The following is a 26,679-nucleotide window of genomic DNA, read 5'->3' as shown; positions in this document are numbered from 1 at the left end:
AGAGGAACCGGTTAATACGGTTAAGCCTAGAAGTGAACTGTCCTCTCAATGGTCTCAGGTGGAAGGAATCAGCACCATTTTGTCTACCTTACCCACAATGGTTCAGGAATTGACTCGAGGGGGGGGGTGTCAGCCATCAGAAGGGGAGGGGAAAGAAAAGGTAGGAACAGGACAACCTATAGTAGAGGGTCTCTTGATGACAGTGGGAACGGAGGAAGAAAAAGGGAGAGAGAAGTGTTGGGGTTCAGAAGAGTGGGGCAGTCCAAGAAAGGAAGAGAAAGAGGAAGGAAAGAGAAGGCACTATACATGGGCCAGGTAACACGGGCATAGAAATTCAATTGGGAGAAGTGGATCCATTAGAATGGACTGTGTACATATACCCGAGAGGGAAGTGCTCTTGGAAGAAGGTGGTACGGCCAGACCCTATCTGTAAAACTCAGACACCTCCCGTGGGAGATTGGGCTCGTCACCCTTGTGACGACGGGACAACTTACACGGTGAGGAGCAACCCCCTGAGAAAACCTACAAACCTGGGGAGGTTTGGAATGTCTCCGCGTTGAAGGACAATATAATGTTAACAGGACTACAGTGGTGCCTTGCATTACAACGTTAATTTGTTCCAGCGAAATCGCTGTAGAATGAAAATGTCGTAATGCGAAAATAAAAAGCCCATTAAACCAACAGGTTTAATGCGTTCCAATACTGGAAACTCACCGTCCAGTGAAGATCCTCCATAGGGCAGCCATTTTCGGTGCCTGTGCAGCGAGGAATCTGTCTCAGAAAACAGTGGGGAGCCATTTTATTTACCTGGTGGCCATTTTGAAACCACCAATCAGCGAAGAATCGGTTCCTGAAGCAGGGAACCAATCATCACAACGCGAAAAAAAAACCATTCAGACCATCATTTTGCGATCACAGTGGCGATCGCAAAAAGATCATTGTAATGTGGTTTTGCCGTAATACGGGGCAATCATAAAGCGAGGCACCACTGTACTTATAATGTGGCCTGAATCCTATATAGCTGCTGGTCCCATTGGACCTACTAACGTTGTTATACACCCCTTCCTCCAAGAAAAATTAAACTTTCGGTTAAAGGTATTATGTCTCCTGTTATTAAACACATCAAAGAAGAGGAACTACTCAGTTTAAAACAAAAACCCAATCACATAGGGCCAGTGGAAAATTGATTTCTCATAAGCTAACTGAATCTATTTCGGAATATGTATTTCAAACACTGCTGATGATTTTCTAGGAACTATGCAACTCTCTGACATATAGAATGAGTAAAATCACATTGTTACCTCAGTTTTCACTGAATTAACTGCAAATAAGTGTGATTTTAGAGATCATCTAAAACCCCAAAATTGGTACTTTCTGGTGCTCAGCAAGTGTCAGGAAACGTAATAGGCACTTCCTACATGCTAGTCAGAAGACATCAAGAAGTGGTGGCAAGAATACACAGAGGAATTATACCAGAAAGATCTGGATGTCTTGGACAACCCAGATAGTGTGGTTGCTGACCTTGAGCCAGACATCCTGGAGAGTGAAGTCAAGTGGGGCTTAGAAAGCATGGCTAACAACAAGGCCAGTGGAGGTGATGCCATTCCAGTTGAATTATTTAAACTCTTAAAAGACAAAGTTGTTAAGGTGCTGCACTCAATATGCCAGCGAGCTTGGAAAACTCAGCAGTGGCCAGAGGACTTGAAAAGATCAGTCTACATCCCAATCCCAAAGAAGGGTAGTGCCAAAGTATGCTCCAACTACCGTACAATTGCACTCATTTCACACTAGAGACCAAATTGCTAACATACGCTAGACCACAGCAAACTATGGCAAGTTCTTAAAGAAATGCCTGACCACCTTATCTATCTCCTGAGAAATCTATATGTGGGACAGGAAGCAACAGTTAGATCTGGATATGAAACAACTGATTGTTTCAAAATTGGGAAAGGAGTACGACAAGGTTGTATATTGTCTCCCTGCTTATTTAACTTATATGCAGAATACATCATGCAAAAGGCTAGACTGCATGAATCCCAAACCAGAATTAGGATTGCCGGAAAAAAATATTAAGAACTTCAGATATGCAGATGATATCACTCTGATGGCAGAAAGTGAGAAGGAATTAAAAAACCTCTTAATGACTCTCTGGAAAAACCGTGATATTGGGAAAGAGTGAAGGCAAGAGGAGAAGGGGATGACAGAGGATGAGATGGTTCGAAGTGTCACTGAAGCTACGAACATGAATTTGGTAAAATTCCGGGAGGCAGTGGAAGACAGGAGGGCCCGGCGTGCTCTGGTCCATGGGGTCACAAAGAGTCGGACACGACTTAACGACTAAAGAACAATAACATGCTGGCTTGTGGCAGTACTGTTTGCTTAGAGTTGATAGTGAGAATACTGAATTAAACTGAGCAACACCACTGGATTTTAGTCTGTGCAATATTAAGTATTTGGCCTCAGACCATTATAGCTTATTTTACCTCTGTGTCTTGATCTCATACAAAAGCCACAGTAGATTAAGTAATATCATATGAATTCAGAAATTATTTCCTCTAGAGAAAATAGTACAGATAGATGGATGGCACAGTCTTGCTGGAAGCTACTTTAGAAATTAAGGTCTACAGTATTGTATAAAGCAAAATTTTACTTCTAAGCTGGTAAGCAACATTCTTTCCTGTGAGCAATATATTTAAATCCAAAGATTAGATTTATGTAAGCATGATTTCCTTTAGCAACACTAGATGTTTATCTTTGGATTTAGATATTTTCCATTCCGGGCAACTACAATTTATTTCAAAGGGCTTTTGTGTGTGTTTTTTCCCAAAGGTCTGCAAGGCGTCCTAGCAAAAGTCAAGATCCACCTTCTAGCTTTCCTTAACAGAAAAAATTTATGGTATCAGATCTGATGTTTGGTTCTCTCATCAGGAACTTTCGTTCAACATTTTCCAGCCATCGTATCTGTGTTAGCAACACTAATCATATCTGAACTCAATACAAGGTGCAGGGAAACAAGTTCTTTGGAGTTCACCCATGTTTATTCCTCAGTTTTGTGTGAACAGGATTGCGTTTGTTCCTCTCCAGCAAGAAGCTGGGGCTTAAGGGATCCTCGCAAAAAAGCAACTACAGTATTTCCTCCATCCAGAAAGACAAGACGTGACAGGGAGCAGCTGCGACGATGCATTCTGTAACGTGAAGACCAGAGGAAATTACAATTCGTTCCTTCGCAGTCAAAGCAATAGGAGTTAGGATTACCATTCCCCTTCCTTTTCTGTCACCAGCCAGGATACCGTGGCCAAAAAAAAAAAAGCAAGACCGGCTTTCTTGCAAGGGAGACCCCTCCGAGGTCTCACCTCTCCCTCCCCAAACAAAGCTGACAAGGATTCCTTCTGCAACCTGGGGCTCCCCGCAAGTAGGTCTGCGCCCTAAAATCTCAAAGACTTCACATATTTCTAACTGTCTCCTTTAGGCTCCCACAGGTTTAATATCCCAATAGCAGGCAAATATCCACGTGACAGTACTCCTCGCGAGGCAGAGCAAAGGAAACGCATACACACAACCAGCCCCCGCCTCCTCGGCGCCCTTAACCATCACAAAGAAACCTTTGAAAGCGCCTCCCTTCCGGCTCGACAGGGAAGGAGGCGGGCCCTGCGGAGGTCACGTGCGCCGCCTCTATCCAATCAGGGACTCCGGAGCGCAGTTCAAACAGACGGGCAGCAGTTGGGTTGACGTGCGGAGGCTTTCCTGCTCCCACCGGAGGGTCGCGCTATGGAGACTCGGGTGGTGTCGCCAGGTCCCTATCGCGCCACCAAGCTGGTAAGAAGAGCGGGGAGCGGGGCGAGGGGCGCCCCACTTCAGTACCTCCGAGGGAGGAGGCACTCTAGTGAAATGTGGAGTACTGTATTGAAAGGAGCTGGACGGACGGAGGGGGTCGGAGGAAGCAGAGTGGGTTGGTTCGTGGCCAAGACATTCACACGTGACAAAGGCCCCGCGTCAAGGTGCAGAACCTGGGCTCACGCGCGTTAAAATGGCCACTCGTGCGGGTTTCCTCTTCCTATCCAAGATGCACCCCGTGTCTCGCTGGGGCCGTGAGGATACTTTATGGACGTGGACTACAGATCCCAAGTGTGATTTCCTCCCCACGCTGCAAGAGTTGATTTCTTTATTTGGATGGGGCTTCTAAGGCCATTGATCGTCTTCGCCAAATTCTCTACTCAGGTTTTAGTTAGTACTGTATTATCAATTTGCTTTTCCCAACGTGCGGGTTTAAAATCACGCAGGCTGCTGGTCCACGTTGTTTACTCTGATACATGCCACAAGGAATATACAGTATATCTAATATGAAGCTTTAAAAAAATTACAGTATATGTATTTTTTTTAACTTCATGAACCCAATTCTGTTGAGTTCTTGAGTTTTATAGTGTTTTTCAAATTTCCATATTCTTTCTGCCTTCCAGTGGAATGAAGTTACTAAATACTTTCGAGCAGAAATGCCAAGAAAGAAACACAGGCAACATTTCAAGAAATACGGGAATTGTTTCACTGCAGCAGAGGCAATCAGCTGGCTTCATGAACTGCTTAGAAAGAACAGTAATTTTGGTCCAGAGGTTACTAGGCAGCAAACTATTCAGCTGTTAAGGAAGTTTCTCAAAAATCATGTGATTGAGGATGTAAAAGGAAGATGGGGCTCTGAAAATCTAGATGACAACCAGAACTTGTATAGGTAATATCCTGTTATATTGATATAATGTGAAAAAAAGAGATTGCTTGAAATGCAGAAAATCAGTTGATTTTCCCATTTTGTGAGCTACTACCCAAAGTAGCAAAATAGGGTTTCATAATTTCCACTCTTGAATCAGGGACAGAAATAAAAATTAGGACTTGTCCACACACCCATTTTATGGAGCAGGCTAAGTACAAATCTGGTGTGCTATTTGGTTTGATCTTCACATCCCACTGGCATACCAAGCTGAGGCAACCCTATTTGGTCCCCACTAGCCCACTGTGAGAAGCAGGAGGAGACAATTAAAAACATGGCTATATATTCAGGCCTTCCCTCCAGCTAATATCTGATTTTTTTCCCTTTACTTTTCTTTATTTATTTCTTGTGTTTTGTATTACATCTGTTATATGTATGATCTCTTTAATATTTTGTGTTATTTATATTTTTATTTTATGTTGTATTGGAAGCTGCCTAGAGTGGTCTTATAGACCAGATGGGCAGGGTACAAATCAAATCAAATAAATAAATAAACGAGAGAGATTTTTGCTTTCTCTTAAAGAGCCAGTTGAGAAAAGCAAATAAAATTTTCCTGACACTGTTCTACTTGCCCCTTTTAAAAAGCCAAGCCGTGGACATGTAGATGGCGTGCACACGTGTGAGCAAGGAAGGGTTCAGCTATTCCAGAGGCAGCCTCCCCACACTGCCTTTGGAAATTCCCCTCCTGATGGCAACAATGCTCCACTTGCCACTGTTAAAAAGTCAAGCCAAGCCACATAGGCACACACAAAGGTAGCGCGCACACATGGTTTCTCCTTTCCAAAGACAGCAGCCAGCTCCTGCCTTTGGAAATTAAACACTTCCACAAAGCCAAAGAAGTTTAATTTGCCTATATTATGAAATTGGCAAATTGAAAAGGAAAGCTATTTGGTCCCTTCCCAGTGATCACATGCTGGAGATGATGAACCAATACAGAGTGATCCTACCCACACCAAAATAGTAGATTCCCCTTGAAAGGCATCAAAAGGGTGAAGGTAGGAACACTGTGGGGGGTGGGCTGGTTCACTCTTGCAAGCGCCTCATTTGATTCCTCACCAGCCCTTCTCTGTGGCAGTCCAAACGGAGAGGTGATGCTCATCTGATCATATGCTTAGCTCAACTTAGATCATGTAATGCTCATTTTTGTTGTGATTGTAATGTTGAGGATGATGGTTTCATACTGTTCTGTTTTAGACCTAATAATTTTTCTATTTTGGGGCTGTGTCCTCCAAATGTTGATGGATTGCAGTTCCTCTTCCTTTGCCTCATCTGTGCTGGAGGGGCTTACAGAAGCTGCAGTGCTGTAAGATCTCAAATGCGACAAGTTGTCCACTCAACTCTGCTTCATATCCTGTAGTAACTTGTGTGACAATGAAAATTATTGACTTTCAATACACTTTCAAATACTGTATATCTTATAACCCTGAACGGTAAACCTCTTACCAGAGTAGATCAAGAAACCACAATAACATTGAATTCGATTGTAATTGTAATGCTGAATTTTTCTGTGTTAAATCATAGATTTCCTCCAGCTTCTCCAGTTAAAATTCTGCCACGCCGGTGTCCATTGCGTGAAAATGAAGAAAATATACCTAAAGAAACAGAAAATGTGTTTAAATTGTCAAATTATTCCCGGAGGACTCCCAAAAAGTATGATTTTCAGGAATATCAGGTAACAGGTTGTCCTTGATTAATAGTGGATGCAATGCATTTCTTATTTAGTTGGGAGTAAATCTAAAATACAGAATGCTGGAATACTTTGGTCATGTTATGGGAAACTCAAACTACAGTCAAATCTCGACTTACACATGTCCCTACTTGCAAACGTTTCAACTTACGAACTGCTCCAATAGAAAAATACTGCTTCAACTTGTGCACGGAGTTTCGACATAAGAACAGAAACAGGCAGGGAAAAAAGGTGGGCAATTCAACTTTCTAAGTGGCGCTGAGGCTGCTTCTTTGTACTGTAGCTCTGTCAGCCATTATAGGGTCTGTCGCAGTTGAGAGAGCTCATGCTTTCTAGAGTGAGCCTGTGTGTGTGTCTACAGAGAGGTAACTGCTGTTTTCTCCTTTTAAAAAACTTCTGGGTGGGTTTTGCCTGGGGTGGATATGTTTCTGTGCTGTTTTGTTGGTGGCTTTTCAGGAATATCAGGTAACAGGTTAGCAACTAGGGTTGCTATCAGTTCCAGCTTGATAGTATATAAAATGACAATTTATTGTGGATATCTACACGTAGCAAATATTTTGAGTGGTTAGTATTTTGATTATTTTTTTTATAAAATCACAACTATTTCTTTAATGATTATGTGGCACTAAATCATTACATATTTTCATACATAATGGCTGAAATCCTGCTGCACAGCTCTGTCTGTGCAAAGGGAATGACATCCGCATCAGCTTGCGGATGTTTAAAGGCTTTTGGCATTTAAGTGTGTATAGCTTGCACACAAAGCAGTGAGGTCGCATGCACCCCCATATTGCAGAAGGAAGACTTTAATCAGTGGGAGTTTTGTCATTGCAATCTTGATGTCATTCCTGTTGCTCATGTGAATCCTTTCCAACAGGATTTGGGGCATTATGCTCTTTATGTCCTTAAAATACATATTAATTTCTTAGTTTTGGAATAGTGATCTTTGGCAAACTTGTTCTAATACTATAGAAAACTATAATTTATGTAAGAAGAAGAAAAGAAAAAAATTAAATTGCATGAAGTACTTTTCTCTTTAGCAAACCTGAACTTGCTACCCATTAAAAATGTAGCCTTTGTGGCTTTCAAGGCATAAGTTCTCACCTCTGGTTCTCCAGATATTTTCAGCTTCAGTCACTGGATGCCCCAACCAGTGTAGCCATTAGTAAGGTAAAGGTAAAGGTTCCCCTTGACAATTTTTGTCCAGTCGTGTCCGACTCTAGGGGGCGGCGCTCATCCCGCTCTTCAAGCCATAGAGCCAGCGTTTGTCCGAAGACAATCTTTCCATGGTCACATGGCCAGTGTGATTTAGACACGGAACGCTGTTTACCTTCCCACCGAGGTGGTCCCTATTTATCTGGGACAAGCGACGGGTGCTCATTCCGTTGTGTGGATTCGATCTTACGACTGCCGGATCTTCTGACCCTGCAGCACAGGCTTCTGCGGTTTAGCCCACAGCGCCACCACGTCCCTTGTAGAAGATTCTTAAAGCTGGTGTCTGAAACATCTGGAAATCCACTGTTGAAAGGAATGTATTCACGATGCAGTTCACTTAAGCACTATGTGCAAAGTAATGCAACATTCAGCTAGCAGTATTTGACAGATAGTCTATGGTAGTTTCTTTTTTTAAGCCAGTAATGTATGGTACATTTACTACTAAGATTCCCCAGGCAAGCATAGTTGAGTCATTAGCAAATCTATGTTATAGACCATTAAATATTTGCTTTTGAATTTGAGGATTCAAATTACTTAGAAGTATAAGTAGTCCAAACCAAACCAAAACCTGCAGTGAAGGACTTGTTACGTGTCATATGCTTGTCTATGTAGACTGGGGTTCTCCAGAGGAAAAAAACAGCACAAGGTTAGGGGCCTGTGTTGTCAAATCCCCACAGGATTACGAATTTAGCAATTCAGAGGCTCTCTGGAATGCTGAATTTAAAGTCCTCATGAACTCTAGCCAACCTGACCAATAGTGAGGCATGATGGGAGCTATAGTTAACTGACAGTGATTGGCCAAAGGTTCCATACCGCTTATTTGGCAAAAGGGTATCCCTGCTTTCATTGTGGATGAAAATTTCCCGTACTCTTGTCCCCAGAAGTTTGCTTTAGTAGTCCACTGTCCTTTCCTTGAGGCACAGAAAACTGGAGGTCAACATGTGATGGAAAAAGCATGTGGCTGACTGATGCACACCTTCTTGGTTATTTACTTAAAGAACCACTTCACACAGGCCAAGTACATGTTAGCAGAGAGATCGAAAGACAACGAAAAGGCCTCTCAATCAAACTTTGTCCTATTGTTTGAGAAAATGGTTTTGTTCCTTTGGAATGGCTTCAGAGACCTTTAGTGTTCTGCAAGTTTGCTGTTCAGATTATGTAACATGCCTTCAACCTATTCAAAGTAGATGATGTCAATGACAAATTAACTGTTTTCTACTGGCTTTTTGCTTTATTCTGGGCTGAACGTTGAGATGGCTATCTATCTCATATGGGTATGATTACTAACTAGCTTCCAGACTATTTGGGATGAGTGGATGATGGAATGTCATTAGAAACTCTTGAGTAACCTTTGAATAACACTTGTGCACTTGTTACTGCCCTTTTGCAGGAGAACACAGAAAATATAAAAGGTGAAACAATGCAGATGGGTACAGAAAAGACAGCACATATCAGGCAAATAACTCCAGCTGACATAGAAGAAATTTGGAGAAGCATTATTATGTTACAGTGAGTGGTCATATCTAGTCTTCCCTCCTTTCATTTTCCAATATACCCAAAGGATGGAACTGTTAGTTAATGGAAAAGATTATTCCCACTATCGCAATAATCTGCTTTGGTCTTCAAAGGATTGGAAAACTCAGTGGCGTAGCATCAGGGGGGCTATAGGGGAGGTCGACCTGGGTGCAGAATTCTTAGGGGCATGTGGGTCTCCCTGCCCAGTGCGCTCCCACAGCTGCATCTCATGCTCCTCTTCCCCTTCTTGGCAACTTGAGTCCAAGCCACCAAGAGCTGTGGGCCTGCTGCCATCGCCAGCGTAGACCTTGAGTGGCTCCACAGCTGCTTCATGGCACCACCCCAAGGGCTTCTCCCACCCCACACCCCCACAATACTTGGCTTGCCCCAGGTGCTTACAACCCATGCTATGCCACTGGGGAAACCACAGGTATGTTGTACTGTCTCACATAGGGTTCCCACTTTCAAAACCAAAAACCATTGGCACCTTTTTGTATGAAGAAATGTGTAAACTAATCAAGAAGCTAATGAGTCGTTGCATAAAATCAGAAAAGCTGCAACATGTGTCTTCTAGTTCCCAGTTGTTAACGATTGACATGAAATTGTCTGAGAACTTGCTTGACCGAAGGAAGGTTGACGTTGGCTTTGTAGCAAATAAGCTGTTGAAAGAAACTAAACTAAGTGAACGTCAAGTGGCTGAATTTTGCCTAGAGTGTTGAAACAAGGTAGTAGCTGTTGTTGAAAAGTTGATTGAGAAAAGTCCTTTGAAGTTCAAGATGGTGCGTGGCCTTTCAGCATTAGATCCTACTATCATTTTATACAAGCCAAATCTTGGAATCACCAGAATAGGGTATGTTCTTGAAGATGTACATGCAGCAAATCAGATCAATGACATAGTAGCGGAAAAATCAAAGCAACAATATACTGCTTTGACCACAGCTGCCCACAATGAATTCAAGGCTCAATTTCAAGCATATGTTGAAAAACAGACTGATGAAGTTGGACTGGATATGTTTTACAATGGTATTTTGATGTCCAACCAAAGTTTCTCAGACCTGTAGACTGTTGTCAAAATGTACCTTGTCCTGTCTCATGGTAATGCTTCTGTTGAAAGTGGATTTTCAGTTAATAAGTCAATGTTAATTGAGAACTTGCATGAAGAAACTGTTGTCTGTCAATGTCAGATTTATGGTGCTGTCTTGAACCTGCATCTGTTGTAATGGATATGAATCTGTGGCAGTCAGTCAGGCACACCCATGCACGCTACACAAAGCACTAGGAGGCTGAACACCATAAGCAACAAGAAGAAATTCAGAAGAAAGAAGAAACTTGAGGGACAAATTAAACATCTTGAAAATGCTAACAAAAAGACTGAGAGAAGAAGCCAAAATTGAAGAGGAAACAATTGATGAGAAACTAAAAGAGATACAAAAAAAAGAGAGAGAAAACTGTAGGAGTGATAGTTTTAGATCTTTATTCTTTAAAAACAGATTACTTGTATTCTCATTTCTAACTTGATTATTACTGCATTTTCAAAACTATAATTTTTGTAATGTGGCTTCAGAGAAACCATTTTAGATAGAGTGTTTATATAATTTTTTAGTGTACCTTTCAAACAATAACAAAAATGTTATGTCATTTGTTAGCATTCAGAGTTTACTTGAATTGAAGTTTCGATCTTGGTATAAATTTTGGTGCTATTGCAAAACAGATGTTGCTGCAGTTAATGTTGAAAGAAGCTGATATTAAATCTTTTACTTTGACAAATATTTTCTCAGTTGATACTTGTGTAGCTGTAGAGTAGAACGTTTCATTAAGACTTGCATTAATGTAACACGACCTATTCATTTTTCAGCATGTGGTTATATTTGAATGGGAAATTGACAAATGTTAGTCAGAGAAAGTCGGAAATGAAAAATAAAATTTAAGTGGCAACCCTGCACAGACCATGTTGAAGGTTAGAATTCCACAAGCTTGTACACCACTGATTAAAAATAGTTGTGGCCCTAAATTATTTTTTAAAATCAGATTTATTTTAATAGCTTTACCAAGACATTGTGGGTTTTAGAAAGGAAAAGTAGCTTAACTTTAAAGATTAGTGGGGGACGTACAGTGGTGCCTCGCATAATGGGCGCCCTGTTTAACGACGAATCTGCATAGCGACGATGTTTTTGCAATCGCATAACGATGTTTCCTATGGGGAAATCGCTTTGTGATGATTGGTAAGCTGTTTTGCTTACCGATTTTCGCGTAGCGATGATTTTTCCCCAGCTGATCGGTGGTTCCAAAATGGCCACCGGGTAAAACAGGGATGGAGTCCTCGCTTACCGGGCAGCTAAAATGGCCGCCGTATGGAGGATTTTTGCTTAAAAGGTAAGTTTTAAGCCCATAGGAACACATTGAAGGGGTTTCCGTGCATTCCTATGGGATTTTTAATTTTGCATAGCGACGAATCCGCATAGCAACAATTTTTGCTGCACGGATTATCATCGCTATGTGGGGCACCACTGTATGTGTATTACAACTGTAGGTTTTCAAGAAATTTCTGCTGGGCTTGAAAAGTGCCAGCTTTCTGTCTTCCTCTAGCATTTTGTATTTCTAAATTATCCGTGTTTATCTCTTAAACAGGATGCTTTTATAACAGTACAGGAGAGTTAGACTAGACACTATGTTGAAAACAAAGCTGGATTCACATGACCAACCTTCTTCTAATAAGATCTAATTTTATGTTGGCTACAATCCTCTTTGCCGACAAAGGTCTGCATAGTCGAAGCTATGGTTTTCCACTAGTGATGTATGGCAGTGAGAGCTGGACCATAAAGAAGGCTGACCGCCAAGGAATTGATGCTTTTGAATTGTGGTGCTGGAGGAGACTCTTGAGAGTTCCCTGGACTGCCAAGAGAACAAACCTATCCATTCTTAAGGAAATCAACCCTGAGTGCTCACTGGAAGGACAGATCCTGAAGCTGAGGCTCCAATACTTTGGCCATCTCATGAGAAGAGAAATCTCTCCGGAAAAGACCCTGATGTTGGGAAAATTTGGAAGGCAAGAGGAGAAGGGGACGACAGAGGATGAGATGGTTGGACAGTGTCATCGAAGCTACCAACATGAATTTGACCAAACTCCAGGAGGCCGTGGAAGACAGGAGGGCCTGGTGTGCTCTGGTCCATGGGGTCACGAAGAGTCAGACACAACGTAACGACTAAAAAGAACAATAATCCTGTTGGTGTTCACATAATGTCTATGTAACTTGCCATGACTAATTGCAGCTAAAGTATGAGATGCCACGGCATACACCAGATTGTGCAAACATAATGTACCTTGCTATCTCATCAGTTAGCCACAATTAGTTGGAGCATTTTATACACACAGTGTATAAACATCAGTAGGCTTCTGCATGAATGTTTGCAGAAAATTCTAATATGTAATATTCTATTTAAAACATAATTATCTTTATTAAATATGTTGCCATAGACTTTGGATAGGAGAGATAGCCATTTGGTAATACATATAATAACTGCAGCCAGAATATTATATGCATGGAAATGGAAGAAAACTGAAATACCAAACCGGGAAGAATTTACAGAAAAGATTATGGAAGTGGCGGAGATGGACATATTAACAGAAGCTTTGAAAGACAATTCAATCTAAGAAGCAACTGAAAAATGGGAACCTGTATATAACTGGATCCATTCTATAACTTGAAAGCCAAATGCAATAATTTTAATACAAAATAGTCAAATAACTCTAGTTGGAAGTATATAAGCAATTAACAGATTAAAAAATTCTTAATGTAATGACATGTGTAAGCATAGATAATATGTGATAAGAAATGACATGATATATTCATTGTTATCCCGATTCATTTCCCCTTACCCTTGAAATAATAAAAATTTAAAAATAGTAACAAAAAAAAACTATCAGTAGACTTCTGGATGTTATTTATTGTGATCTCTCAGTGGTGAAGTCCACATGAAACATGACTGATTCACAGATTGCACGTGACCAACACAGTGGGGAAAAGTCATATTTATTATTTGAGAATTGCTTGAACACTAATTTGATCCTTTCCCAATCCTGTTTTCTTAAGAAGCTCCAAATGTTATTTGCTCATTTCTTGCATTGTTTGTTCCTTTCTCCCCACAGTTTGCAGACTATTTTAGGTATACCATCATTGGAAGAAGTTCTGGACCCAGCTCAAGTAATTCCACAATATATAATATACAACATGACTAATACAAGTAAACGTGGTGTCGTTCTTCTGCAAGAAAAATCAGGCAAGCCCAGTAGCTTTATTTTAGTAATATCTGGATGTGTTCTTCCCCATCAAAACATGACCAAAATAATAATTTTCTGTTTGAAGATGCTGTCAGAGCCCAGTTCAGATATTGCAAAGTATAGTGAAAGTAAGCACACAGTGGAGGCTAAGGAAGGTCACCTAGCCTCATACCCTCTGTCATCAATCTCCACTTGTAGAGTGTCTGAAGATGGGAACCTCTGCTATGTGAGAAGGCTCTACTCATGATTAGGGATCTTGCTTTTTCAGGATTCTTGATTAAATGCAAATCTCAGTGTGTACATGAGACTCTGCTGGTCAGATTGTCCTCTGCATGAGGAGTGAGGATGGTGGGGGACAAAAGCTAGCTTGTATTTTGGTGTTTATTTGAACTACAGAATGCCTGAATGGGCCTCAGATGAGACATTTATTGTGCAACTGCAGTCCTTCACATGCAAAAAATTTAAAACAGATCCAGATTTCATTTTCATCCTCTAAACCGTCCTTTCTGTTTCACTGCTGGTTTTATTTTTTCCTTTCTTTCTTTTGGAAAAGTCCAGAAAAAAAAGGAAATAACAGGGTAACAACACAATTTATTTTGAGTGATGATGTCTACCTGTATCCTGAGAATATAATTGTAGTACACAATTAGGTATAATTAGAAAATTTGTTACTGAATCCTGTTGATGGAACTTCTCTGTAAGTATTCAATAGCATCACTGCAAATAAGTAGCATATAAATGCCTTGCAATTTATTTTATTTTATTTTATTGGAAACCAGCCTGGAAAGGGTGAGAAATAGGTATATAAAATAAATAAGGTTGAAATCATGTAAGCCACTTCTCAGCCTATGTATTTTAAATCTGCTTGTCAGTTAAAAGCAAGCAAGTGTAATGTATTGACTAGGAACTCTAGGTTCAACTATCCATTCCTCTTTGACGATAAGAGAATGACCTTGGGCATATGAATAATTTTTGGCCTGACCCTAGCTTGCCATTTTAAATGTCACAATAACCATGCAAGATATCTCAAGTACTGTATTGGGTATCTTTCCGTATATACTGTTGGATTCCTTGGATGAAGGCTTGAATAAAAACAAGCTAAATATATAATGTTGGTTCATGGAAAAATAATGACAACTTGTTAAATTTTTATTTTTCTTTCTTACAGAAGATCTCCCTCACTGGGTACTGTCAGCTATGAAGTGTTTGGCAAACTGTAAGTTAGAAAAAATATTTGAGGTGTCAGATGCTCAAACCAAATTAATTGTTGAGTGGAATAGGAGTAGTATATTGTTAATTTCTCTTAATTTTTTCTGTTCTAAACTCCATCTAGAGTAAAAGAATAAGAGCAAAAAGACCAGTTGCCTAGAGTGGTCATATTGACCAGATAGGCGGGATATAAATTACATAAATAAATAAAAATGAAAGAGCTGTGTAGTTCCATAACATATTGTGCAATGTAAAGATTTATCTGAAATTGCTGTTATACCTCCTCTGTACAGTGATAGTTGTCTTGACTGATCATGTTAAATGTCTATCTAGTCCAAATTCAATAATGATTAACTGCAGCTAACATTTTATTTTTATTGCATTTTCAAGAAAACAGTTTAATTGGTATACTACTTCATACCAACATTCCCTCTAAGCTTCATTGGTGGTGGTGGGGGGCACAACTGAGCCAGTGTTACCACCCATTTTCTTCCGGTCACGGACGGAAACCCCCACACACAGAATGGGGGCCCTACCCAGTGCTCTGGAAAACTAGAGGGAATGTTGCTTCATGCAGATACTACATAGTTGGCAGAAGATGTCTATTTAAGTGACAGTAGGCTCTACTTACAGTGTTTCTTGTTACTATTATAATTTTTTTATGTAATTGAGATGAGTATTATGGATGGGTTTTTTTTTCTGTTTTACTTTAGGGCCTAGAAGTATTGATATGAACCAACCAACATATGCGGGTTTTGAACGAGATGTCTTCAAAACAGTTGCTGATTATTTTCTTAAACTTCCCGAACCTTTGCTTACTTTTCAGTACTATGAATTATTTGCGAACATCTTAGGTATGTATCCAGTCTAGATTAGGTTGCTGCAGGATTTCAGTGTGGAGTTGCAAAGACGGGTTAAGGGAAAATACTTTCTTTATCCTGATTTCATAGCGAAATATGGATAATTAGTATGAATAATTCGTAATTTTGATGACTTCTGGTTTCATGTGCAGTACCATGAAGTTATCATAATTGCTATATTGGAGAAAACATTGGACAAAAATGGTATGTTATATATCTTTGTTCTTTTTATATGTTTCTGAGCATCTTCCAGCTGAGCCAAGAGTTCCTTCAGCTTCACTAACACTGTACTCTCCACTTCAACTCTTTCAGTTATGTTGCTTGTCTTGTATTATTCCATGGCCTGCATCTGAACCTGTATTTCATTTTTTGATAGTTTTGTGTGGCTACATCACAATTCCAAATAAATCCAGTGGAAAATCTGGCACCCAGAATGACCCCGAGCTCTCAAAAACTCCCCATTTAAACTCTTTCAAGTCAACTGAATGCCTCCTGCTAAGTTTGCTCCGGTGTGAGACTGACCAAAGAGATGGATCTCAAACTACTGAAGTTATTTCTAAAAATTGTACAACTGAAAAGGGGTGTAACATAAGGTTGCAGCGTGGTAATGTGCTATTTATGGGTGGCAGTTGTCAGAATATTTCAAGACCGCAAAATGAACAAACTCTGCCTCCAAGACTTCAGGCAAGGTGCTACTCTTTGGAGGGAATTGCAGATACGGTCTCAAGCACGGATATTAACGATGGACGGAAAACCCTGTCTCAAGCTGGAGTTCACAAAATGCCCTTCGCATGTCACGAAAACCCACTGTTGCATCCCAAGCCAAATTCTTTGTTGAATGTTTGCTTAAATAATGTTAGCCAAAAACAAGTACAAAGTTTCAAGACAGTTTCTGCATCAAGTTTTCCAGATCAAGAGCTAACTACTACAAACTACAAATCCAACCAGCTGCGCAGGTCTCAGAGTTTATGTGGAAATAGCAAGTGCAGTTGGTGTGGCATACATGCTCCAGTTGCAGAGATCACAGTGAAACCACACCCTGTAGGTTCTTTTGGTCAAAAATTTCAAAGCAATATTAAAGGGGTCGCTCAGATGGGAAGTAAACCAAGGGATTCTGATATGGCCATCAATAAAAGACTCAGCAAAAGTGCAACCCAACTTTCAGAAAGCACGTTTTCTCCCAGTTCCTTTATGTTGGCTGGCACATCACGTAAGATTGCTTTTGAAGCATGTTATTTGGTTTGTTGGTTTTACTAACAAGTTTGCATGTCTGCTTTCTCACCAGTCCCAGGGTTTTAATGGTTAAATAGATGTAACAAAAAAATTTAACAGAGATTCTACGGGCTTTGAAGATAAGTAACATTTAAGCTAGTGTCTTGCAAAACCAACATCAATTTCTTAGTGCATGTGTGTTCTGTTTATAATTTAGAGTATGCATAACTGACATAATACCCTTGATTCTTCTCTGAACAGTCTCTACAGAAAAAGAAAATTTGCATGCCAAGTTCAAATCACTAGACTAGTCCCCTCGCACCTAATTACTAATGTACTGAGTCCAGAGCACTCTTGACTTAGTCTTCACCTGTATTATAGGAGCAAAATGCTTACAGAGAGTGTCTCTCCCTAATTCTTAATTCCGTAGAACTGTTACAACCTCATTTAGAAAGAGTTGCTATTGAAGCACTGCAGATCTGTTGCCTTCTACTTCCACCACCAAATCGCCGAAAACTTCAACTTCTAATGCGCATGATATCTCGCATGAGCGAAAATGTTGATATGCCAAGACTTCATGATGCAATGGGCAACAGGTCTTTGGTAAGACTTCTTTCTTTCCAAAATTTCTTTCCAAAATTTCCTCAAATTACTCATTCTCTTTGTGTATGCCAAATTGTGTCTAAGTACCGTATTTGCCGGCGTATAAGGCGACTGTGCGTATAAGACGACACACCCCCCCCCAACATTTCCACTCAAAATGTAGAATTTGTTATATACTTGCTGTATAAGACTACCCCTCTTCCGCATGTGTGATTCTGCTTTGGCTGCATCATGGGGAGAGTTAGTTTTGCCGCTTTAGGTTCCTTTCGCTGGGAGAGAGTGAGGGTTTGCTGGAAGAAGAACAGCATCGGCGCCAAACAGCTGACTGTCGGGAACCAGCAGAGAGGCGGCAGCCATTTTGAGAGGCAGCAGCCATGTGAAAATGGCTGCTGCCTCTCTGCTGGTTCCCGACAGTCAGCTGTTTGGCACTAGAGTCAGGCTGTTCCCAGGCTACCAAGGAGGAGCGGGCTAGTTCTACTCAGTCTTACTACCAGGTAAGTGACTTCGCTGGGAGAGAGGGAGGGTTTGCTGGAAGTGCACCCGGCATATAAGACGACCCCCTCCCCACTTGGAGGCATGTTTTTCAGGGCCAAAAAGTCGTACGCCGGCAAATATGATACACTTTTGTATATAATATTCTTGTACTTACTGATCTTTTTGTTTGCTCTGTCACTATTGCAGTTAAGGCAGCATTTAGGGGGGAAAAGGTCATAAAACTAGCAACTACCAAAACATTTAACAGTCACCCATAGGCTATTAGGAGAAATGGAAAACTCAGTCCCTCTTCCAGCGAGCTACTGCAGTTAAGAGTCCTGCTGTATTGGGCGGAAGACCTGTTGAATCCAGCATCCTGTTTTCTACATGATCAGCCAGATAGATGCCTTTGGAAAACCCACACACAGGATATTTGGGCAAAAGCCCTGTTCCTCTATTGCACCCCCAAATTGAGTCTTCAGTTACTGCTTTAGGCAAAGGAGGCATAGGTCAGTGTGGGATGTAGTGCAAAAATGTTATGCCATATAGTTAAATGACTGCTATGTCTGAAAGGGCAGGCTTCCTCCACTGGCAGCAGGTGTATCCATTGTGGGCATTGGGAACTACCTGCCAGTTAGTTCACTTGCATGACACTCCATGCACTCACTTGCACAGACTTTCTTGTCACATATGGCATCGCAAAAGTATTGGGGCAATTGTTGGTACAAATTTATTTTGTAATTCCTTGTTTACATTTTCCAGATGATACAAACATTTTCTCGATGTATCTTGTGTTGTGAAGAAGAAGTAGACCTTGATGAGTTGCTGGCTGTAAGGCTTGTTTCATTTCTAATGGATCATCATCAAGAAATTCTAGATATCCCAAGTTATTTACAAGTTGCCGTGCAAGACCACTTAGATACACTAAAAACCACTGAGGTGAGAGAGAAAAAACTGAAAGCATGTCTCTTTCTCTTCAAACGCAAGGTCATAAAATGCACTGCTTGAAATCTTAAAGCTTCATGTAATAAGTCAGAAAAGATTAGGTCCATTGAATCAACGGGGATTTGGTGAGTCAACACAGTAGGATCCACTGATTCAAATAGGTGTACTCTAGTTGCAACGTGTACTACTCTAAAGTTGTTCACAGCTAAAGTAGGTCTATTTGAATCAACTGAACATATGGAGAAATGGGATTTTGGCCATTGTGTTTTTCATCAGCTTTTTTATCTTGAGACACCTTCCCCAAGGCTATTTAAGGCTTTTAAAATGCATTTTGATAGTCCATACTACTTGACAAACAGGATGTGTTGCATTAATCTTCTGTTCTGCTGTAACTCATGCTGTTTCTTCCTCCCTAGCACACGCACAAACATATTGTCCCTAGGATTGAAATAATCCTGACATCAGTGTACATCTTAGATATATGCATATATTATAAATATATAATGAAATTGTCTAAGGTACACTTTATGCTATTTTTTACTTGTTGCTTAGAGGCATTTGATGGGGATAATCAATGAAAGGTGGAGGTTGTCAGTGGAAGGTTACTTATCACTACATTAGATCTTTCAACATTAAAAAAAAATGTAGCTTTCTTAGATTCTATTGCTATGTGTGATATCTTATCCCTTTGGCAGCTTCAGCCCTGATAACCTGATCTATATTATTATCGGAGATAAGCAACCCTCTGGATGCTTTGGACTTTACTCTCAGAAGCCAATAAGGGTTTAATGGGATTATAGTCCAAAACACTTGATGGACCAATTGTGCCCTATTTTTCAGAGCTCAAGTTGTGGACTAAAAGAATACTGCAGTATTTGAGCCATTCCATAACGAAGCATGGGTCTGAATTGGAAACTTCAAATTGTTGTTGTTCAGTGCACTATACCAGTTCTGGTGAAAATGCCGAGAGCTTCTCACTATCTTGCTTCTTTCTCTGCAGATTGAATGTTTAGGGGATGAATTGAGCACCATCTTCCCCACTTACTCCTTTTGCAGGAGGATTACATCTCAGGAATTTGATGAACAAAGAATTTCTACATCTCAGGCAGCAGTTGCTGAACTTTTAGAAAACATTATTAAGGACAGACGTTTATCTCTGAAAGAAAAGAAGAAAAAACTTAAGCAGGTGATGGAATATAACTTTTATAAAACCTGGATTTAAAACATAGGCATTCCTTGTCAGCCCTCAGATTTTAGTAAGTTATCTCCAGCACTTCTGTGAACAAAACCCATCTGTAAGGAAAGAGGTTATTTTGGTGCGGGAAACACAGGCCTAAATTTCTCTAGTTGGGTCTCTATTTGAAGACTGCTATAGTCTGATTTTATGTTGCCATGTTAGCTCTCATACTGTAAATGAGACATACTGTGACACCCAATGAGGCATTCCTTACAAGAAGGGGATAGTCATAGGAGCTCTGCACCCCAATTGGTACCTTAATAACTTGGTATTCTTATGGAGTAGGACTGTACCTGTGCCAGGGAGGGGCCACCACATTAGATCCTCGGGTGAGGTATAGTTGATTGTTGATGCCCCCCCCAAAAAAAAATCTAGCACAGTTTTGCGTAGCTACCTCTTCTAAAACTTTTTCCAAACTAGATGAGTTGGGTTCTTTTTTTTTTCTAAAGATGCTACTATAACACAATGGCAAGTCAGGAGCAGAGGCTTGACCCTATGTACACTGACTTGTAAACAGATCTGATTGAATTTACCAGGTGTGTGTGTTTTACATGCTGTCAAGTCAGAACCATCTTATAGTGATCCTAACATAATTTTTAAAGGAATTGTGTTTAATGAGTGGTTTAGGGTGTACCAACCCTAGCCCCTGAGTTTTAATGGTCAAGCATGTAGTCAAACCCAAGTCTCCTGAGTCTTAGTCTCTCACCCTACCTACTACACAGTACGAGACAAATTCGATTCAGTGCTGCATACTCCTAAGCATAGGTATATATAGATTGCCGCCTTAAAAGAGTAATGTTTACAATACGTTCCTCCCCATTTTCCCTCTGCATTGGTATTCTTAGTGCACTAAATTGAATGTATCATTATGAAAAAAGTAGGTATTATATTCCATAAGAATTCAGTTTTCCAAGAGAACTTGGTTTATTCAAGGTCATCTGACACCCACTTTCTTATAATCTACTTTTGAGGCAAAGTTCAGCAACCTTTGGCAGATCTTAACACAGAGGATTTCTGGTGTTCTGCAGAAAAACCTTTGGGAAATTCCTCTGAACAAACTACTACACAGAACTTGTCCTAGAATTCACTAAGCAAGTCTTATGACTGGAGCCCAGCTGTAAACAAGCGGCTTTTAAATCACCACATTGTTGTCCACTGTTCTCTATGCTTGTTCTCTCTTTTTCAGTAATGCTGACTTTGTGGGGTTTTGAAATGTTCTTTAAATTCAGCCAAATGTCTGAATAGACTGTGATTTCATTCTGGTTAGTAAAATGGCTTAAGCCAATATTTTGTAGCAGAAAGAAACTGACAACATAAGCTATAAAACAGTGATTGTATCTTCGCCCAAGGAGGCCAAGATCTTCCAGGTATATCCGTGGGCAGTTGTCCTTATTTGATAGCATATCTTCACTGTCCAATCATAAAAAGACAGTTGAACCGTAGAAGTTGTTAGATACATTTTCAGTCAATAGGAAATTGGGGGAGGAGGGGGCTGTTAACATCAAGAAATAACAGGAAGAAAAGTTATTTATTTGGAGGTTATAATAACAGGTGATGCTGAGTTACTCTGAAAAGAATCGTGTTCTCTCTGTCCACAACATTCATGTTAGCTTTATGTACGTATATGCATTCTTGCTGCATTATACCCAAAGGGGAACAATGAATACAGTATTATCCTTGCCCAACCATGCTGCTCTGTGCAGTATGCAAACTGTGCATGCCTTGACACAGTTCTGTGGACAAAGAGATGTAGGGACAAGAGCTTATGTAACCCAGTAGCCAAAGAACGGGGTAGAGGACCGATCATTGTTTCCCTTCCAAATGCTAACAAAACCCTTTTTCTCCCAGAGCCCTTGGAGGTTTGTCCTTGAGCTGCTGGGGCAAGCATTCACCAACTGCCAAAACAGGGCCCAACAATACAACAGCTCTGACATATGCCTGGTAGCTTCTGGCTATGTTTTTCGTAATTGAGTCCCTCTCATCATGGGGAAAGGGGGACGTAAACCAGAGCATGTAGGTATCCCTTGGACAGCTTGCCCTCTTTTGACATGGAGCAACTGGTGACAGTGAGGCTTAGGATTTACCTCAAGAAAGTAAGTGCAGCTTAATGTGGCCCATGGTAGAATCTCTTCAGAATCAATGCCACATCATGAGGTGTGGGAGATCCAACCTCTGGCCTCCACTGGAATATGAAATGTCCTGGTTGACCTTGAACCAGCCTTCCTAAACATAATCTATCTCAAACAGCGTTTTTACAGAATAAATCAAGATGGAGAGCCTTTGCACGTCACCTTGAGCTCTTCAAAGGAAAGATGGGATATAAATATAACGGACATAATAAAAACATGGATAAGTGGGCTAATATATTCAGTAGTTGTGTGCGGGCGCACAAAGAGAATAACAGTCCCTTCCTTCCATTTAACTGGTGTATTTATGAACATGTTCAAAAACAGAAGGAAGCCTTAGACATTGGTTTTTAGTTCAGTTCAGAAATGTGATTTGGATGAATAATGATCATTTTGGCTGTTAATAGGCACCTTATGTTGGTAGTGCCTGCCCCTAGAATCCTCTCCTGGTATGTGTTTTATGGGCAAAAAGGAATGTGAACTTGGCCTTTTCTGTCAGCATTCTTATTTACAGTATGAACTTTTGAAAATTTGGGCTGTCTTAATCATCCTTGCAGCAGACTTTGATGTCTTTTTTTCCCACTCCCACATAAAACTTTGCTTTCATGTTTTGTCAATGAGAGGGACACAGGCAGAGTCACGAGAAGCCAGTTTCAAGCACCTGTGAACTGGCAAAGCCCATGAGCTAATTTGCTCCAAATGGAGAGGGTCCACCTCCCAAATAATATTTTGAGTGCTTTATGAGCTCAATTAACTGTAATGACTTGAATGGTGTATACCGTGTCATGTTCCCAAACAATAGTAAAAGTCAGTACTGTACTCACAAATTCACTTCTTCCTTCTATTATGTCTTCCAGTAAAGAACTGCTGGTGGGTAGCTCTAGATTTGCATAGTTATCGAGTACAAGTAAATAACCTTACCAGTACTTCAGCTTGGCACCCTGCCCTTGCCCTATCCCCCAGATTCCAACTGTATGATAAACTATCATTTATAGTTGATAAGAGCTCTTACAGTTCTTTACAAAAGTTTTCAGTAGGCAAAGGGCTACATACTGCAGTTGCAGCAAAGTGTATAACGTATAACATAGTATGAAACAAGGGCTGGTCCTAGTACAGTACCATGTTGGGGCATAAGAACATTCCATATGCCCTCTTCAAGATCAGACCAAGAGTGCATGAAGTCGAGCACTTCTTTCCAGTGCTGTTCTCCCAGATTCTTCGAGGATGTCCACAAGCAATGTGTAGCATCAGCTCCCACCTTCTTTGCTGGTTCTGTCAAGCAATTCATGTTTAGGAACACAATGTGTCTTCTCTTTAAGGTTGCATCTAGTGACCACTAAGAGCTCTGTCTAATGGAATTCTTAGATTCCACTGTTAATCCAGATCCACTGCATTGCTGCCATATTATTATAGCATTTTTTTATTGGTGTGAACATAAAAAATAATGAATTTTAACTGGGGGACTCACCATTTTTGTATTGGCAGGGGATTCTCTATGTACTTCTGTACATCTCTCTATGTACAGATGCATACTTTTATAAATCTGTATCATACTATCCTCAGTAATAGATTTCTGTCTCTGCTTCTCTGAACAGCCCCCAATACTTTAGCCTTTCCTTGTACAGAAGATTGAACATTTCCCTGATCATTTTGGCTGCCCTGTTCTCATTTTTGTTGCTCTGCAATATCTTGAGAGGGAATGACCAAAACATAGCTATATATGTGATCACAAATGAATAAGGCAACTTAGTGTCATATTCATTATTTGATTTTCAGTCCCTTTCAGAATAATATCCTGTTTCCCCAAAAATAAGACCTAACCTGAAAATAAGCCCTAATATGATTTTTCAGGATGCTCGTAATATAAGCCCTATCCCGAAAATAAGGCCCAGTTAAGTGAAACCCCATCCTCCACCCTTGTGCAGCAACCAGAAGAAGATGACATGACTGTAAAATAAAACATCCCCTGAAAATAAGTCCTAATGCATTTTTGGAGCAAAAATTTATATAAAACCCTGTCTTATTTTCTGGGAAACACGGTACTTTATGTGTAAATTATTCATTTGACACTGCCAAATCAGACAAAATGACTTTTTCACTGAGCCATCCATTGGAAACTTCAAGATCTCTGATTAGGCCCTGCTTTTTCAGCCCACATCATTGAACATGTTGATTATCCATCATTTTACATTTATTGACATAGAGCTTCACTCTCATTTTTGTTACCTGTTCACATAATTTAGAGAGATTATGTTGAAGTCCATCACAAATTGCTTCAGCTTTCTTAATGGTAAATAATTTGGCATGATTGATGAAACTGGCTTTTTAATTTTTAATATCAAAGATCTGCCATGGCAAGTTATCTGACCTAGCCAGAAAATGTCTATTACATTCAGCAACCTTCTTTAGTGTTGTTGCTTTTAACTGTGTTCAATATAAGCTTTTGCTTTATGTATTTCATTTTTATCCCACCTTTCTTCCCTAGTGGGGGCCCAAGGCAGCATACAAAAAAGTCTTAAATAAACAATTAATTAAAACAAATTGATTAAGACTTAAAACTAATAGAGACATAAAATAATATTTAAATAATCTTTGATATCATCTTTCTCAGTTCCAGAAAGAATATCCACAGATATATCGGAACAGATTTCCAAACACCGAAAGTGAAGCCATCTTGTTTGAAGACAAGCCCAAAATTAAGCAGCCAATGCTCAGTCTACGAAAGCCAAAGTTTCGTACCTTGAGAAATTAATTTATACCATTTGAAAATTTTTGTTTGCTAAGCAACTGCTTTGAGATATGAATATCATCAATACAAACAACGTTTAAGTGAGCCAGTAAACACAAATGTGAACTTGGTGAAATAGGTTTGAGTTTCCATTTTGTAACTTTAGGTATGCAAAGAATGGCATCAGTATTTACAAATCAACCCAGCAACTTTGAACAGATGCTCTTTGAAGTTTTTTAAATGGGCTGCTACCAAGAAACTGAGAATGAATGCCGCCGTATCTGCTAATACTCTGGCCAAGAGTGATCAGATCTGTGCAATTTCTGCTGAGGCCTATATTAGCAACTTGTGCACTTCTGCATTGTGCACCTGCAAGACTCATTTTCCCTTTGGGGGACAAGCCTAACCTTGGGAGCCTAACCATTAACTACATGCACCCCTCTATGATTCCATTCTGGTACCTACCTGTTTGGCAATATCACTTACAACTCCTCAGGTTTTCAGCCCAAAATATAACCAGAAAGACTAAGAAACAAATGTTGTCAAATTTAACATTCAGAATGCTGACTGCAGCTTCATTCTGTCCATTGAAAACTGTACCAAAGAAAAAAGTGCCACTTTCTCAGATCCCAGGCAAGTTTGGTATCATTAGCTGAAATCCTGTTGCTTAGCACAGTAAGTCACAGTTGAGCTTATGCCCATTGACTCAGTGGAGCTCATGGATGAGCTGACTCACCAAATCCTCACTGGTTCAATAGGCTTACTCTAGTTGTGACTTACTACACTGAGCAACAGAATTTCAGCCATTTTAACAACTGTGTTTTTATCTGTACATATTTGTTTTCTGAACAATTCAATAGAATGTGTCAAAAAAAAGAGCCAAAAAGAAGGAAGAGTTGAGCTTAGTAGTATTGTGGAAATAAATGTCAGTCTTTGTTTGTTTTGTTTTGTTTTGAGAAATATTATATGTTCATGCTATCCTAGCAAGCTGATGTTTGTGTTCATTTTCAACATGTACTACGTGTTATTTGACACATAAACAACAGGCTTGCCAGAAACTTTGTTTCATATATGCAGATTTTTCTCATACTTTGCACTTACTGTAAATCTATATATGGTCTCAAAAAGATGTGTGTTCAGTTGTTGATGGAGAGGCGAGATAACATGCAGCTGATAATACATTGCATATAAGATCATGATCAAGCATGATCATTTTTGCACACCTTGCCTTTCATCAAAAAAAGAGTACTATATTGTTTCAATAGCCATAAAAGACTAGTTCATTCATTGTTTACATGGGTACCAATAAAAGTGTCCTGTGTCTATAAAGCTTTGAAATAAATGGAGGTACACAGCTGTTTGCTCCATGTACTGTGACTTCTTGCCTTTGTTATTTTTTGTTTGAATTCAAGGTAATTGATTGGATCCAGGCTTAGGTTAAATCCAACTTGGCTGTCACAACACAACTTTCCTTTTTATTTCTTCCACAATTCCCAGAGCTGCCAAAATAACCCAACAGCTCCAAAAGATTTGCCAGTGCTCTGGAGTAACTCCTGGAGGTGCATTGATGGCTGCAATGGGGAAGGGAGACCAGCCTTACTACATTTTGGCTATTCTGCCAGACATTGAGCACTGAATCCTGCCTTTGTTGAATCTTAAGTTGTGACAAACTTTCATATTGATTTCAATGGAACCTAAGATGTTGCTGTTCTTACAAGCCTTCAAGTTACTTACTTCTAGCTTATAGCAACCATATGAATTAATGACCTCCAAAAGGTCTTATCATTAGTAGCCTTGCTTAGGTCTTGCAAAGGAAAGGCTTATAGCTTC

General features: G+C 40.0%; 1 protein-coding gene across 4 annotated transcripts; it reads left to right on the top strand.

Annotated features, from left to right (window-relative positions):
• Positions 1-3,679: 3,679 nt before the first annotated feature.
• Positions 3,680-26,216, top strand: DEPDC1 (DEP domain containing 1). Of its 4 annotated transcripts, none has more exons than XM_020795281.3 (12): positions 3,680-3,816; positions 4,458-4,723; positions 6,281-6,431; positions 9,052-9,170; positions 13,324-13,454; positions 14,624-14,671; positions 15,378-15,518; positions 15,901-16,734; positions 17,167-17,339; positions 18,576-18,752; positions 19,759-19,944; positions 24,733-26,216. In XM_020795281.3, exons 1-12 carry the CDS (start codon positions 3,769-3,771, stop codon positions 24,871-24,873), a joined length of 2,415 nt encoding a protein of 804 aa, XP_020650940.3. In that variant the 5' UTR covers positions 3,680-3,768; the 3' UTR covers positions 24,874-26,216. The 4 variants fall into 4 exon arrangements, with proteins under 4 accessions (XP_020650940.3, XP_020650942.3, XP_020650941.3 ...); XM_020795282.3 differs by lacking the exon at positions 3,680-3,816 and adding an exon at positions 3,926-3,998; XM_072997797.2 differs by lacking the exon at positions 3,680-3,816 and adding an exon at positions 4,070-4,224.
• The last annotated feature ends 463 nt before the right edge of the window (positions 26,217-26,679 follow it).

The sequence above is a fragment of the Pogona vitticeps genome, chromosome 4 (assembly GCF_051106095.1).
Source record: "Pogona vitticeps strain Pit_001003342236 chromosome 4, PviZW2.1, whole genome shotgun sequence".
Taxonomy (NCBI): domain Eukaryota; kingdom Metazoa; phylum Chordata; class Lepidosauria; order Squamata; family Agamidae; genus Pogona; species Pogona vitticeps.
The sequence above is the reverse complement of the archived record's forward strand: the minus strand, read 5'-3'. Positions and strand labels throughout refer to the sequence as shown.